The 16377-nt window shown below is 45.1% G+C and overlaps 1 protein-coding gene and 1 long non-coding RNA gene across 2 annotated transcripts in view; one reads left to right on the forward strand and one right to left on the reverse strand.

Annotated features, from left to right (window-relative positions):
• MED13 (mediator complex subunit 13) overlaps positions 1 to 12105 on the reverse strand; it is a 52383-nt gene extending 40278 nt beyond the window's left edge. The window contains exons 1-2 of the mRNA XM_079324662.1: positions 10583 to 12105; positions 8483 to 8717 (exon numbers count right to left, since the gene is read on the reverse strand). Coding sequence (XP_079180788.1) covers positions 8483 to 8717; positions 10583 to 10648 — 301 coding nt within the window. The 5' untranslated portion in view covers positions 10649 to 12105. The remainder of the gene's footprint in view (positions 1 to 8482; positions 8718 to 10582) is intronic.
• A 24-nt stretch (positions 12106 to 12129) lies between these two features.
• On the forward strand, positions 12130 to 15042 carry LOC306811192. Its single transcript, XR_013776625.1, has 2 exons — positions 12130 to 12560; positions 14593 to 15042. It is a non-coding gene; the product is annotated as an uncharacterized lncRNA (long non-coding RNA).
• Positions 15043 to 16377: the final 1335 nt, after the last annotated feature.

Consider the following 16377-nt stretch of genomic DNA (forward strand, 5'->3'; position numbering starts at 1 on the left):
AGTAGCCTAGCCCTACTTTCTGATGTACACACAGCAGAGAAAAATCAGCAAGACAATGCCCAGTTCCTACTGATGGGATTCTGAAGTCAAACACTGACATCTTCTGTGCCCCACAAATCAAACACAGGCATGGAATCCAACTTGCACAAGCCAAGCTGATGTGCCAAATGGAAAAGTGAGATTTATGGCAAGAAACTGCAACTTCTTCCACCACTCTGGCTGCTGCTCAGGGCTTGAACAGGGTCTAGAGGCCCTCAAAGCACAAAGAGCTGCACTGGCACACACACAACTCCCTTACCCAGGTAAAACAAGAGACATCTCAAATTTCCTGGGGTGTCTCCCAGGATATATCTGATATCATTCATCCCCAGCAACACTAATAAGGGAGGATAATAACATAATAAAACCTGAGATACTGTCCCTCAATCACTGGCAATCAGATCTTACCTTTATGGCTCTAATTCCTTGCATTTTGTGGTGTACATCTATCCCTTAGGATCTGCTCCTGCTCTCCTTGGACTAACCTAGCAGAGTTACTCTTCAAATGCCATTGCTTTTATACTCCAGGTAGCAGCAGAGACCAGAAGTTTGTCTGACATAGATAAGGAGACATATTTTTACTCCAGTCTCTGGATAGTCATGGAATAATTTAGGTCAGAGGGGACCTGTGGAGGTGGTTGCTCCAAGCTCCACAGGGAGCCCCACGTGAGAACAGGCTGCTCATGTGTCACATCCACTGTCCTGCACATCCCAGGGCTGGAGTCCAGCTCTGGCTCAGCACCTGACTCTGCTCCCCTCTCCCTCACAGAGAATTTTGGTTCCACTGCTTTGCTCCATGGGCAGAAAACTTCAGCAGCACAATGCATTTTAAATCCCCCTTGGAGATAAGCCCCTTCACCTTTCTCTGGAAGCCACTTACAAGCTTAAAAGGTTGCAACATTATTAACTAAAGTCTTGATATCCTTAAATTAGAGAGCATCTAGAAAACCAGACACCTAAGAGTTTTAGTTAGGAAAAAAAAACCTTACAGATTATTACAACAAACAATATTTAAGACAGAGATGGTAGAGAAGGGAATTTCAATACTATTGGAACCAGAACATGGTGACCATGTTTATATTTTGCTATATTGCACAGAGAGAAAAGTACATTTCCACACAAGGCCAGTATTGTGAGTAAAAAAAAAAAAAGTTATTCTCAGTAACTCTGAGGGACAGAAGAAGAGTAAACAGACCTGCCCCATCATTTATAAAAGAGGAGGTGTGCATCATTACAGATGAATCATTCCATGAAATAACTTTCTGGGAAAGAGAAGGAAAAACAAGGAGCAGCAGTTCCCAAAGCAGAGACCTCACCACAAGGTTCCCACCTCACCACTCTACTCCAGCCAGCTGGAGCTGAGCAAAAACTTGTTTTTAAAAACTGTAAAGCTACAAGATAACACAGTAACTCACTAAAGAAACATCATACACGGCTCTTGTAACAAAAAGCAACAAAAGTCCAAAGTCAAAGGGTGTAAAGTGCCCGTGCCAAGCACAGGGGTTGCTCCAGAGCAGCTCTGGTGGATGCCCAGGCTGTGGGACCAAAAAGCAGCTCAGCAGAGCAAACATTAACTCCAGAGCTCACTCACATTGGACTTTAGCTGCACAATAAACTCCTCACCATCTCAAAGGTTGCACACTTGGTTTGTACATGGCTCTTGTCAATTCAGGGAATCATTCCAAGCACATCCCCTGCATCCAGGACCTTCTAGAAGACAGAATGGAAGGAGCTAATTCCAGTTTTTATGGCTCATTTTGTTTTGGTGTATTGGTGTAGCAGTGCCATGGAAGATGCTGGAATTGCAGGGACACTGTAGTAACACAAATCTTGTGTTTTGATGGTCACACTGTGGACACAAAGAAGTTTCCATGCTTTGTTTAGCATAGATTTCATTCAGGATCAGCTGTGCTGACCATCAGGTTATGAGCAAGTTTCTATGCAAGAACTTGCCACAGGATGTAATTCCTGAAAGTTCTCTTAGTTCAGTGTGTTATGTGCAGAAAGTGTAAGGTTTGAGGTGGAAATCACAACTAAAACTCCAATTTTTGCTCACCAGACCACCAGCTCTGAGTGAAGTGCACCTTGCCACAGAGAGGGAAGGTAAAAGGAGCTGTCAGTTCAAGAAACCCTCATTCTAGAAGATTATTCAAATTCATGCAAGGAAAAAAAAGAAAAAAAAAATAGCAGTAAGTGTTCTCTGACTTTCTGTAGTCTATTTAGTGATTCCCTCCCCCCATTTTTAGTGGTGGAGAGAAGCAAACATGACATCTGCTCACATCTGCCAACTATTTTTCTTCTTAATTCAAATTGTTGTTTCTCGACATGAGAAAACCCCTCCCACTTAATAGAAAATTGTACACAGCAAACCATTCATTAAAGGAGGGGGAGACCAAGAGGCACTTTTGTCCTCTAATCTTTCTTAAACAATAAATCCAAATGCTCAATCTGATAATTCTAACAAACCAACAGAAGTTGCTGACTCATTTTCAAAAGGTGCTAAGCCACAATTTCACTTTGGACAAGTGTTATCCACAAAAGTGCTCTGGCAACCTGAAGGTTACAAGTACTTTATTTTTGATGAGTTCTCTCAGCTGAAGCACTCAACTCTTCCCCAGCACACTCATTTTTATGTCAATCCATTAAACAATTTATATCCATATCCCACTGCTCCCTCTCTCTTTACATCACATATTACACTGTGTTTTCCTCAAATGAAGATAAAAATTATCAGGAAATGAAGAATTCATGGAAACAATGGCCAGGAAAAAGCAATTTGCACACTACATATAAATAAAACTTTTTCAGTCAGCACTTTGTCAATATTATCAACTCTATTTCTTCAGAACTTTTATGTTCTCCTTTCCATTTTTCCTACAGTTCACCTGAACCAGTAAAATTCATTTTTACTGATTATGCCTCTCTGTCTGTGTGATGCTCTTGGAGAAGAGAAAATTTGGAGAATCCTCAGAATATAAAACTCTTGCAATTTTAAGTGAATTCTGAAAAGGGAATATCTTTAAACCTTATAATTTAATTAATGTCAAGGGGGTTTTTAAGCCTATTGTTAGTCACAGATCTTTAGCCAAATTTATTAATTAAGGATTTCTAAGAAGTAATACAATTACATAAATAAACAAATCTATACTGCAACAGATAAATATACACCTTAAAAATGTCATTTTAAACAAGACTTAAGAACATGGATTTCCCTCCTTCCTTTAACACACAGGACACCAGTAAATACCAGTTCTTGCACAGATTGAGTGTTTACCACACCATTAAAAATATCTCCCTAATGCTCAATGAACCTCTAAAATAAACTATGCAAAGAAACAAAGCCTCCACTTTGGACTACAATTCCCCCCAATTACTTCAATTACACAGGGAAAAATCCATTCTTTCATATCAGGATTGAGACTTGTCTTTTGGAAGCATTTCTTACCTCACAGGCTCCTTCTTGCCATTATGTGACTGTGCCAGTTATAAAAACACTGACACAAACCTGATTTATACAATTGAACTTCTTATATAAACCTCAGATTCCAAGGGAAGTAAATAAGTAAAGCAATGTGAAGTTGCTGCTGTACACAATATTGTAATGATATGACAGAAACACTTTTACACCAAGTTTTCTATTTAAAAACCCAGATTTTTGAATTAAAATACTTTAAACTGCTCAAAGTGAGAATTACCCAGCAAAGCTATTGAAATGCTGTTTTTGAGGGCCTATGAAACAAGTGAGAAGCAACAGATTTTGCAGCAATAAAGGAAAACAATACCATTTATAAATGTTAATTTAAGAATCTGAAGTTTGTTCCTAATGGAGTGGTGTCTGTTACCTACACTCACTGCACAGAGCCTGAATCCAACACTCTGGATCCCCAAACTGTCCAAAATAGCACAGTGAAAACATTCTACATCATTCCAGGCTGGTTTTTGTGCTGCTTGGCCTTTACCACTATCACACACAGAGGTTTTATGCTCTCTACCCAGCAGAATATTTTCTAAATCCTGACAATTTCAAAGCAGAATTTTTCTGTCAGAGTGTAGCCATGGCAGTGTATCAAGATAACAAGGTAACTGTTCACCATTTGTTGGGTGTAAGTTTGGTTACAAAACCACAAGAAAAGCTGAAAAATTTCCCAGCTAAAATGATCCAATATCCTGCACCACACTAAGTAATTCCATATGCAGGTAGATGTAACAGTGTTGTAAGTAAAATATTTCATTGTTCTGATTTCTCCAGGTCATTCTGCATGTGACATTGTACACACAACCAACAGTGACACCATGCCAAATCCTCACTGGCTGTGACAAAGCATTTTTCACCTGACTCCACAGATATTTCACATGCATGTTAGTCAAGGAAAAATGGGGGGAAAGTTAAACCTTTGTCACCTTTGAGCTCACAGCAAGTCACAGAAGTTTGATAAAACTGCCTCAGTAATTTTTGCATAATGCTTATCAGCAGTTTTGCTTAAGTGGCTACATCTCTAACATGGAGGACTAAAGAAATGCTGAAGCATCAATGCAGCAAGAACACTTGGAATGCCTCTCCTGCCTGACACAGAACACACAGATCCTTCCCAGACAAGGGGCTGCAGCTCACCGTGCTCACATCAGGTGCAAAATGTTTTTAAAAGCATCCTTCCCCCTTTTTCTGTTGTTGTTTGGTTTGGGTTTTGGGTATTTTTTGTAGCAGTTAAATGATCTTAGGGAGCAATTGTTATTTTAAAAAAGCATCACTGGCTGAACTCTTTTCCAAGCTGCCTCTGCCAATCCTTGCAACTGGCAGGGCTTGCAGCCCCTTGGAATGATAACTGGCTCATCCTCTGCTTTCCATTGTCCTGGAGTAATGAAACACTCAGTGCTGACATCAGCACAATCTCACTGATTTTTTGGGGGCAGAGATTTGATCTATAATGCACATGCATTAACAACTACACAACACATATTAGTCTTTGCTGCCACGACTCTTTTCACCACACAGACAAACATCAGGATTCTTCCAAGCTCTCCTCCAACCTGCTTTATCTTTCTACATTTCCCCCCACAGTAGCACGAGCAAGATTGTTCAGCAAACAAAACCTGATTATCTTGATATATGACAGACAACTCTTTAATTTTTAAAGTAAATTAACCAAATTTAATAGACACCAGAATGAAAAAGATGCATCTTGCAGCTCACCATTTAAAAGATGCAATTTGAAGGTCAAAGCCATATAGCAGCATTCCCCTATCCCAGCATTAATCAAATTGTAACCATTTCCCTGGGACCATGTCTTGTACATAATTCATACCTGACTGTTCTCAGGTTTAAAATCATCTACTGCCAATTTAAAAAAAAATAATCCAAGAGTAGAAGTAGCCACATGAAAATAAGAAAGAACCTTTCTAATAAAATAACTGCTGTTCAGAGCCGTGAGAGACCATTGCCTGCTGAAATTGGAAGAGATGTCCTACTTTAGGGTTTGAGTTGCAAGAATTACTATAATCAAGCCTCACTGTCAGAACAAAAACATAACCTTTGAGGTTGTTAGAGGCTAAAATAACATTTCACTAACTTCTGTCTGCCTCTAGCTACGTTGGGTTAGAAATAGACCTCTGTTTTTTTGGCTGTATGTACAGTAAGTAGGTTCCTAGGGAAGGGAAAAAAAATAAATGATTGAGTGAAGTCAATATTCCTGATCAATCAGCATCTCTGAACAAGTCTCCTTTTGACATGCCTCCAGGCAAGAACAATCCCTGACCATCAACAAGACACTTATCCAAGGCTTGGAATGAGAACTCCGACACAGCCACGAGCAGGATTCAAACGTGACTCCAGGGCACAGAGGGAACTTCTAGAATGTACAGCTGAACACAGAGATAGCATTTATTTCTTCAATCTGATATGCATAGATGTACATTTACAGCCCTGTACATCCCCTGCTGAAGGCATCCTGGGAAGGGGACAAAAGGGTTCTGGAAGGCTGACATATTTCAAATCCCCCAGGGCTGATAACCAAGATGTGTTCCAGTCACTGAACACCCATTGTTCACTGAAAATACACATCACCAAAAAAGTCAGAAACTGTCAAAATACCATCCTCTCCCTACCAGGCAGAGTTTCAGACCAAAGGGAGTCAGAATCAAGAGTTATTAACGTGGTTCTGGCAGATTTCTGACCACAGCTCTCTCAAGGAGGAATTTGTCCAGAAGCACTAAGGGACAAAGTGCTCCCAGATTCCTCCAGGACAACCCTTCACCCATCCAGCAGCAAACTTCTAAATGAGGCAGCACCTCAACCTCCAGCAGCAAACAATTTCCAATCAATTTTGCAGGTAACAAGCCTGTGCTAAGAAGTCATTTATCATTCCCATTGAAAATGTAACAAGCAGTCATTGGGAGAACAAGGCAGTGTGAATTACCAGGAGAAATTGTCCACCGATGAAAAAATCCATTAGGCTACGACAAAGGTCAGATAACATTGTTTGGGTTCAGCCATAATTCTCTCTTCTATGAGATCCACGTTAAGATTTTGTGTGACAGCAAAGAAAGTGCAGGTGTGGGCACCCCTCAGCCACATCCTCTGTACCAACTCCTGGGCACACACACTCACAGATTATGTCTTTTTCTTTCAAAGAGGGCAAACCACATCTGCAGAGCCCAAGGTGTCAGACACAGGTGACAGCCTCAGCAGCACCAGCATTACACAGAACACGTGTGGAACAGCTCTGGGGAAGCACAGGCACCCACAGGTGACCTGAACAAAGAAAATACCCAAAGACATGCCTGGGAGACTCTAATCCTCCCCTATCTCTCCCTTATACCCTAAGAGAGGTTAAGAGTTGGTAAGTCCCTGGGATGATACCTGCTTATCTACCTGTTCAAAAGGGTAATTCTGGACAAGCACAAACAAGGTGCTGATCTAAAACTCCAGCTACAAACCACTGCTGCTTTCAAATGTCCCTCTGTGATAAATCACCAGCACACATTCAACAGAAGGCAAATAAGTTGCTCAAACAAATAACTTTAGTGGTTAGGCAGTACAAAATTGCACTTTCCAAATAGCTTAAATTTCATTCAAAATCTATTTGTCTCAATTTAATCCCACAGCCAGGAGCACACAAAATTCACACAAGTGTTGGTCTTGGCTCAGGGCATCCCAGACCACAAACACCCAGCACAGGGTCTAAGTTACACCTCAGCCACACAAAGGATGCTCCCTGCAGGTCAAAACAGGTTATTTATAGGTCATAATAAGGAAGCCTTAAAAGCACTAAAATATCAAGCAAACTCCAGTGTAAGTGGCATTTAAAATGCAAAGTTTGTAGTTCCAGGACAGACAGGAATAGGAGCAACAGCCCAATCTTTGAAGTCATGTATTCAAAGAAATAAACAACATTTCAGTGCCTCAATTGTTTTTCAGATCACAGTATTTTTGTATGAAAATTCCACACATTATTAAATTGTTTCAAGTCAACTTCCTCAGTGGCACTTTAAACTCCTGTTTATTCTCCAGCTTATCCACACACACACACAGAGGCAGCATTAACAATTTCTGGTTACCAGGTCACCAAACCTTGGTCTCATTTTACACTTCAGTAATCTGAATACTGTACATTATTTGAAAGGAAATTAGAGTGATGTGTTTGTTGGGTTTTTTTTTTTACCCCTCAGATTAGTTTAGTCTCACCTTTAGACTCACCCAATTTCAATATCTAACTTCGTCACCTTGCTGATAAGCAGCTGGAAACCATCTACCTGGGGAATTGAGCTCAACAAGCAAACATTTCCAGAGGAAGGTGCCAAATTTGAAGTACAACATTATTGAGAAATACAAATATTGTCAGTCTTTCAAAAGCCTGAGTTTGAAAGCAGGTTCAGAGCACCAGGAAAGGGGGGGGGGGGGGGGGAAGAAGAATCAAAAACTGAAGGTTTACAGATTTTTGCATGGAAACAGCTGGTTAGTTCCAGGTGCCCCCTTCTGAGGGATTCTCACTGATGGTGTGAATTCCAACCAAAACAACTCCAAACAGTTCAAGGGCTGCCCAGATCTCTACACTTCTTATTACATAATAAAATGAGCTTTACTATTTGAATTTGAAAATTCTAATTACCCAACAAAAGGGATCTTATCAAAACATGTTTCAGACATCACTTGTGAATCACAGGCACAGCTTTCAGCACAGCTTTCTCATAAAGGAGCTGCCAAAACTCATAGGCTTGTGTTTTGTGTTTTTTTTTCAAGGGAACAAGTGGGGAGCAAAACCCTCATTTCTTGAAAATCCAACAGCCTGAGGTGAGCTGAACACAGAGCAGCTCACTGCTGTAAGAACTTGGTGAGGGTCACAGCACCAAATTCATCTTTTCTCCATACAACACTCCATCAGAAGGCAACCCTGATGAGCCCCAGGATTCTGTCAATGACCAAAGCAAGGTGTGACCACGCTCCTACCTGCGAGATCATGATGGATCAGGTCAGCAAAGTTGGGGTCATCCCCCCACCAGAATATCCAGAGCTCCCTGCGGCCCGGCCGCTGGTCGCGGCGCCACACGCTGAGCACGTCGGCCTTGAGGCAGCGGCTGAAGCTGCTCAGGATGGGATCCTCCTCCGTCACCGGGAACAGGATGGGGGCAGATGTTGGGCCCTGCCACACGTAGCGCTTCCATTTAATCCCAGTGAGATCAGCCTGGCGGGAGAAAAGCACGCGCGGGTTGTGGGAAACTCCAGCAAACACAAGGTGGTGGCACGGGGGGGAAAGGGAGGATTGATCCTCCAGAGTGGAAGGGGAAGCACGTTGGGAAGTTTGGAGTGCCTTAGGAGATAAACTGGGAGCAATCAGGCATCCTGGTTTAATAGCTCGTTAAATAACTGCAGTAAAGCAAGGGCTGCTCGTTTTCACTGCAGCTTTAGGGTTACACAGAGGAAAATCAGATTTGATTTGAAGAAGAGAGTGAAAGACGAGTGAGTAATGTTATTATTCACAGGCTGCAAGTGTCCAATCTCCTAAACACTTGCCTTAGCAAAGAACATCCTTCTTTTTGCTTACTTATGCATACACTGCCTTTTCCATCCAAGATTACTCCATGGAAATAGGTGATACAGTAAATCACACATTCTTCCAGCCATCTACCACTTGGGAAAAATTCACAAGTTTCTCCATTGTAAAAAATTCTCTGTCTCTCCCCCAGGAAGCATCTCGTGTTCACTGATTTTACCAACAGCTATCACACTTTTCATTCCTCACACCACATATCAAGAATTTAAACCCTTGTTTTATCATTCAGTTATATGCTAGACCTGCAACCACGCTGATAATGATCCACTAAACCCCTTCCCAGGCAAAAATTAATTTGACTTTACACAAGAAAGAGTTACTACACTGTATAATGGGAAGCAGACAATTCCTGGATTATCTACACCACAACAGCAAGTTTTAGCACTCAGTTTTTTCACTCCAGCACAGGCATCTTTAGGCAGGTAGCGGAGGCATTGCCCCGGGTTCTCTTTAGGAAGGCAGAGCAAGGCAGGCTGGCATTTGCTAAGAAGTTACTATTTTTTTTTGTCTTCCCAATATGACAACACACAAAAGATTACTGCAACATTTAAACCTAACATGGCAGCCTCCCTACCTTCAGCAGGAGAGCAATTTAGATGAAAGGTTGTCTGCAACAGTTGCTACTTTAGAAAGACTTTCAGATTTAAAATTGCACTGCTAATCTGGAGCTGCAGGCCTGATGCAGGCTGCAGACACAGTCAGGCCGTCCAGATTCCCCTCCATCCAAAAATATGAGTGCCACAGCTTGGCACAGGATTGTTGTAACAATCTCTAGAATCATAAATATCAGGCAGGCAGCTAAGATTAGCTCATTTGCATTAAAAGCTGATGAAACAGCTCAGCACAGACACCTAAAAATTGCATCACAGTTCAGTTATATCGAATTTACTTTTGGAGCTACCAAAATTCAACAATGTGAACGATTTGATACTTGGGTTAAAAAAAAAAAAAAAAAAAAAAAAAGACTACAAAATGGTGCACATCAAAACACAAGACAGGGAGGGCATCACCAGAAGCAGCCCTCCAGAATAAAAACAAGCAGGGACAGGCCTCTGTTTAAAAGCAAGGAAGAAGGGAGGTTTCGCCTGGGATGTCACGAGTGGGGAAGGAGAAGAGAAAGTTCCCCGAGATGTGGGGCTGGGAGCAGCAGCAGCTCCCTGCCCCTGCGAGAAACACCAGGCTGAGAGGCAGGGACAGGGGAGAAAGGAGGAAAAGTTGGAAGGCACGGCGAGGGAAGGAAAAGGCGAGTTGCAGGGAGGCTACTATCCAGGAAGAAAGCGGAGGGAGGGGCTCGGCGAGACAGACAGCGATGGAGGGGAACCAGAGGGGCATGGCAGAGTTGGCTGCTCCAGGCAGGGCCTACTCCGAGGGCTCATCCAGCAGAAGCTCTGCTAAAAATGGCTGCTTTGCTTCCACTGCCCCTTCCCCCTCCCCCAGAGCTCCCAGCCCTTCCCTCGGTGGCCCCGGGCGTGTGTGCGCCGGGGGCCGACACTCACCAGGCAGAAGAGGTTGGAATGGCAATCCTCCAGGCTGGCCCCGTTCGGCACGAAGCAGGAACTCATCCTCACAGCCACAACCCACACGCCATTATCCCACAGCCTCCGACAAGAAAGAAAGAGACAGACAGAGAGAGAGAGAGAGAGGGAGAGAGGGAGAGACAGACAGCGAGAGGGAAAGGGGGAGGGGGGCTCTGCACACGCACAAATAATAATACAATTAAATAAGGGATTTACAGACACACGCACACGAAATAGTGGCAGGGGGAATAACCCGCGAGGAGAGACACAGAGGTGTGGGAGAAGGGGGTAAAAATATATATATATAAAAAAAAATTAAAAAAAAAAAAAAAAGAGGAACTCAGAACGTTTTCTCGTCTTCTGGAGCTCAATCGGGGGTGTAAAGCCGCCGTGGAAGGGGAGAACAGAAAGAGGGAGGTGGTAAGTAATCCAACGACGGGAGATTAAGATCAAAATCCTCCCTGTTCCTCTTGTCTTCTCGTTCGCATAAGGAGGGGAGGGAGAGGAGGTAAGGTGAAGGGGTAATTGATCCAACAAGAGAATAAAAATGGGGTAATTAATCCAGGGGGTTAGGGGTAAAAATCAGTTGACATCCCTCCTTCCTCTCTCTCAGATGCCAAGCAAGAGAAGCAGGAAAAAATAAATAATCCAGCGGGGGCAATTAATCCAGAACCCCCCCTCCTCTTCCTCCTGTTCCTTTAGTCATCAGATGAGAAAGGGGCAAATTGTGGAATGACTGGGAAGGATTGGCCGTGGGAGAGAGAAAAATCCAGGCTCGTCTCTTCGGAGTCCGAGGGCAACAGGGTGTGGGGGGGTCAGATTCTTCTCCCCTGCTCCAAAAATATTCCAAATAAATTAAAATTTAAAATCATAAAAACAAACTTCAGGGGCCAGAAGCAAGGCCAGTCTGAAGAATTCGTAAAGGCAGAGCAAGAAAAATTTCCTGGGGTGTACCCCAAAAAAACATCTGCGGGGGAAGGGGAGGGGGGAAGGTATTCCTTGAGAGAGAAAGGCCGCAAAAAGTCTCCTTAGCAGCCCAGCGGGGGATTAAATTCCCGTGTGGAAACCCCCCCTCCCCAAAAAGAAATAATCTTCGCAGCGAGGGCGAAACCAAAATATCCTCCGTTGGGTAAAAATTCCTTCCGTGGGGAAAGGAGGGAGGGGGAGAGGGGTGGAAGAAGGAGGAAATTGCGGGTGACCCTCGAAGTCTCTTCGGGGAAGGATGGAGGAGTCTCCGGGAGGCCGATCCCCAGCCTTCTCGGGGGAAATCGCAGAGTGTCTTCGGGGAGCCTGGTTCTCCCCTGCTGTCCTCGGGGGCCGGGGGACCCCGCAAAGTCTCTCCAGGGGAGCGCGGACCCCGCCGAGTCACCGCGGGGAGGGGGAAGCGACCCCCGCCAGAGCCCTGGGCGCGGGGGGGCGGCGAGGCGGGGAGGGACCAGCTCAGCTGCGAGGCCAGTCCTTTAAAAATAAAGGAGGAAAAAAAAAAAAAAAAACAAAACCAAAAACCAAAAAACAAAAACGGGGGGGAGGAAGGGGGAAGGCGCGGGGGGTGGGGGGGAGAATATAAAAAACGATCGTCTTCGGCCGGAGCGGTCTGTGCCGGGGGCGGGGGAGCCCCGAGAGCGCTCGCTCTCCTCAGGTGCGGGTCCCCGCGGGGGCGGCGGGCGGAGGGCCCCCTCCCCGAGGCTCCTGGGCAGGGCGGGGAGGCGGCGGCCGAGCCCCGGGCTCTGCTCAGCCCGAAGGGGTCGGAGCCCCGCAATTCCCGGCGCCGCCGACACACAGGGACGCGGCGGCCGCTGCTGCCGCTGGCGGAGTCGGTGCCGCGAAGCCCCCGCCGGCGCGTCGCCTCCCCTCAGCGGTGCCTCTGTCGGCGGCTGCCCGGCCGCGGCATCCTGTGGCGGCGGGAGCCTCAGCGCGGGTCCCCCATGGCCGGAGCGGGAGCGGATCCGGCTCCCGGGTAATTCCGAGACCCTTTTTCTTTAATGGCGGCCACAGGGACGGCGGTCGGGGCCCCCCTGCCGCGCTCCCATTGGCCGCCGCGCCGTCACGTGGGCGCGCACCGCCATGGCCGCCGGCGCCGCTGGGGGAAGGCGGGTGCGGCGGCGCGAGCGGCCGCCAGGGGCGTCCGGGGCGCTGCGGAGCCCCCGCCTTGCTCGTTGGGGGGGCGCCATCTAGCGGCTGCGCACGGCGGCGGCGCGGCGGCGGCGGCGGGGGCGCGGGTTCGAGTCCCGCCCCGGCCGGGCCCGCGGCTCCCGCACGGTGGGACGGGGTAGGGTGGAAGGAGCGCTGGGCAGAGGCAGCCCGGAGCACGGGATCATGCCTGGGATGGTGCCATGAGGGAGGCTCCGCAAGCTCTCCGGGTAATGTGCTCCAGTGCTCCTAGGACAAGTTCAGGTGGAACTTCCTTGGCATCAGCTCCTGCCTGTTGTGCCATGTCCTGGTGGTCGGCAGCGGGGAGCAGAGCCTGGTGCATCTTTCGGCACCCCCATTTAGACATTTACACACGGGATCACCCTTCCCTTATCCCTGTGCATTCCTGGGCCTGACCCCTGCATGGGCCATCAGGGCTGGGCTCAGTGGTCCTTGTGGATATCCTGGGATTCTGTGCCCTGCCCGGGGCACCTCGGGCCAGCCTGGGGCCAAAGTGCGGGCACAGAGTGTCCCCCGGCACCGGGAACGCTGCCCTGGCTCTCCTTCCACAGCTCCCACCCCTTGGCAGAGGATTCCCGAGATCTGAGCAGGCACTTTGCACCATGGAGCAAATTCCAAACTCAGGATCTCGGAGCCTTTCTGAACAGATAGGCAGGTATTGTGAAAGCTGACTTTAATATTTAATGCAGGTATTAATGCTCTCACTAGTCCTACAGACAACCTCTCTGCCGAAGCAGGGCCCTACCCCAAAACCCAGTTTTTTCCATGCCCAGATCCATATTGTGCAGTTCAAGAGGATGAAGTAGGTGGCTTCTCTGTTACTACATGCTCAGATTTGCAGAAGGACTGTGAGATTATTCAGAATTAAGATGCTACAGCGACAGTGAAAGCTATTTTTAAGAGATGTTTGGAAAGTGTATGCATCTTACTAATCCTCTCATATTACACATTAATTTTCTAGGCAATGCCTTGCATGTAGAATGAAAATTTTTAAATTACTATATGCAGAATTTTTATTGCAGTGTAGAAGTGAAAACACAAACCAGTGTAAAGCACCTAAAGTGAAAGAAAGCCCTGAATGTCTCAGCTTACCTGACATTAACATTAAAATATGATATGTTCATGCAACAGCAGCACGTTGATCACAACTATGCAACACGATGATGTTTCAAAGGCCCTGCAAATTATTTCAGGACTCCTGAACAAGACGAGCAACAACCTTCTGCAAATGTCTTGATAGAGTAGGAGGAAAGAAGGACACTATAAATAAACTTATCATATAAGTTAAAAAAAAAGAAGTGAGGCTAGATATATTCACCAAGAGAAACTTTGAAGATTTACTCACACTGAGCCTATTTTTGTACGCCAGTGTAGGCAAGCAAGATTCTTCTTTTCATCTAAATAGAAGCAGAGTATTTTTAAACGCAGGAGATTCATTCCCTCAGTGCTCATCGAAACACGGCAGCTGGGGCCGGAGCCGGGATGCGGGGGGAGGGCTCCGGGGGGAAGCAAACCCCCTTTCCAAGGCAAACAGATGGTTTTCCCTGCTCTGCCTGCAGCCCAGGGCTCTGAGGAACATTCCGGGGTGCCCGAGCCCCTCGGATGTCCCAGCGCCACCGCGATGTCCCTGCGGGAGGGGTGCTCAAGTCACTCCTCCCCACCGAGGAAATGGAAATCAGGGAAAGCAGCATTCGGCATTAAGTACACAAGAGCTGGTGTGGGTTTATCACAAAGAGGAAAAATAATCATTTGGTAGATTTGGATATCCAGGATGGTGGTTCTTGCAAGTCTGAATTGACTTCAGGACAACATCAATTTTTCCCATTTGTTTCCCTCAGACAGCACAGCTCAGTGTCTGGAAGAGAGGATTAGTGTCTAACACTGGGTTTGGTGTGCAAGCACCTCCCAGTTTTGAGGAACTCATCTCACTTCTCTATAGAATGCATTTTGGGATCTGGTTCATCAGTCCTGACACATTCATCACAAGAAATCCTTCTAGAGGATCCCAGCACAAGTGCAGAGCATCATTTGTCCAGTAAACCTGAACACAGGATAAGGAACTGATAAAATATCCACAAAAGAGGAAAGAAAACTAACACACCAACTAGGGAATATAGAACCCAAACTCTTCCTGACTCAGAACCCTGAAGCTTTCCCAGAACAGAAACACAATGGAGAGCAATCACATCCATGGCTGGTGAATTCTGCACCTGAGACACTCCTTGCCCTTTGTACCCTTTGGAAATAAAGCCTCCTGGAAAACAGAGAGGAAGCAGATTAAAAAAGAATTGAGGAAAAAATGCTGTTGAAAATGTGCTTTGTTTTGTAGATAGGTTCTTATAGAGTTCTCATCTCTGCAACTTCCAGAAGTGCATTAAAGCTGCATAATTAGCATCTGTCACATGAAGCTTTTTCCTTCCCTCTTCCTCTCCCTAGAGGGAACTCACATAAAAAAATTTTAATATAAATTTTAGTATCTACTCTGTGCATTGCAGTTGTATTAGGAAAGCTACAGGCAGGTCAGTTTGTGCTCAATCTAAGGTTTATCTTTGTGTAAGGGAAACTTTACCTTTTTTTTTTTTTTTTTTTTTTTTTTTTAAACGTTGCTGATCCAATTTAAAAATTAACCAGTCTCTTGGAAAGACAACAGGGGTGGGGGAGAGACAGTCCCCATTGCATCAGATTTAAACCAGGAATTGTCAGGAACTGGGCAGTTAAAGCCAGTCCTGGTACTAAATCCCTGCAGTCTCACATGGAAATACCCAGCCAAAAGGAGTAAGAGATGGGTGATTTCCCCTTCTAGTCAAAAGCATTTATTTTGAAAGGAATATATTTTTAAACATCTCCACAAAGTAGGAGTTCACGTTGCTTTTTCATTCACATCAAGAGATACTCCACTGCTGAAAATAAAAGTCAGTGGATTACAGCATCTCCTGGTGAATCTCTGCAGGCTAAAGAAGATGCTGCCTTTTAGAAATAATGATTAAACAGAAATAAATGCAGCTTAACAATAGCAACATGTCAAACAACTCTATTATTCAGCCTTGGATTTCCATTCAGATTCTCTCCTAATTTTTTGAAGTATTTATTTTCTACTTAATTATTCCAAGAAAATTGAGATTATAGGATTGAACATACTGCCAACAACCTGAGGTATGGAGTGCAGACCAAGTGCTTAAACTTCAGCTACAGAGGTGGTAATTATTGTAATTGGTGCATGTGAAGTAAATAGATCAAGCAGTGTAGAGTTCAAACTCGTGCCAGTCAGTCTCCAGTTGGCACCAACATTTCTGTCAGGAGGATACAGAGGTCTCAGCAGGACTTATTACTGGCAACTGTTCAACAGTTCTCCTCTCCAAATGGTTTCAAGGGGATTTGGGTGGGAAGAAAGATAATTTTTAACAAATTAAACTACCTAAAAATGGCGAGCTGCCCAGAGCCACCTAGTCTGCCTTAGTAGCTACTACCAAACCATTTTAAAGAAGAAGATTAAAAATATCATTGCTGGCAAAATTGCCTACCTGGTTTTAACAACTTAATCAGATCCCTGCAAAATTACCCAAACATGTGCTATACACCATCCTACAAGTGTGTGTAAAATATATGCAGAGTAAAAAGTAGAG

Source organism: Erithacus rubecula (genome assembly GCF_903797595.1).
Source record: "Erithacus rubecula genome assembly, chromosome: 22".
Classification (NCBI taxonomy): Eukaryota; Metazoa; Chordata; class Aves; order Passeriformes; family Muscicapidae; genus Erithacus; species Erithacus rubecula.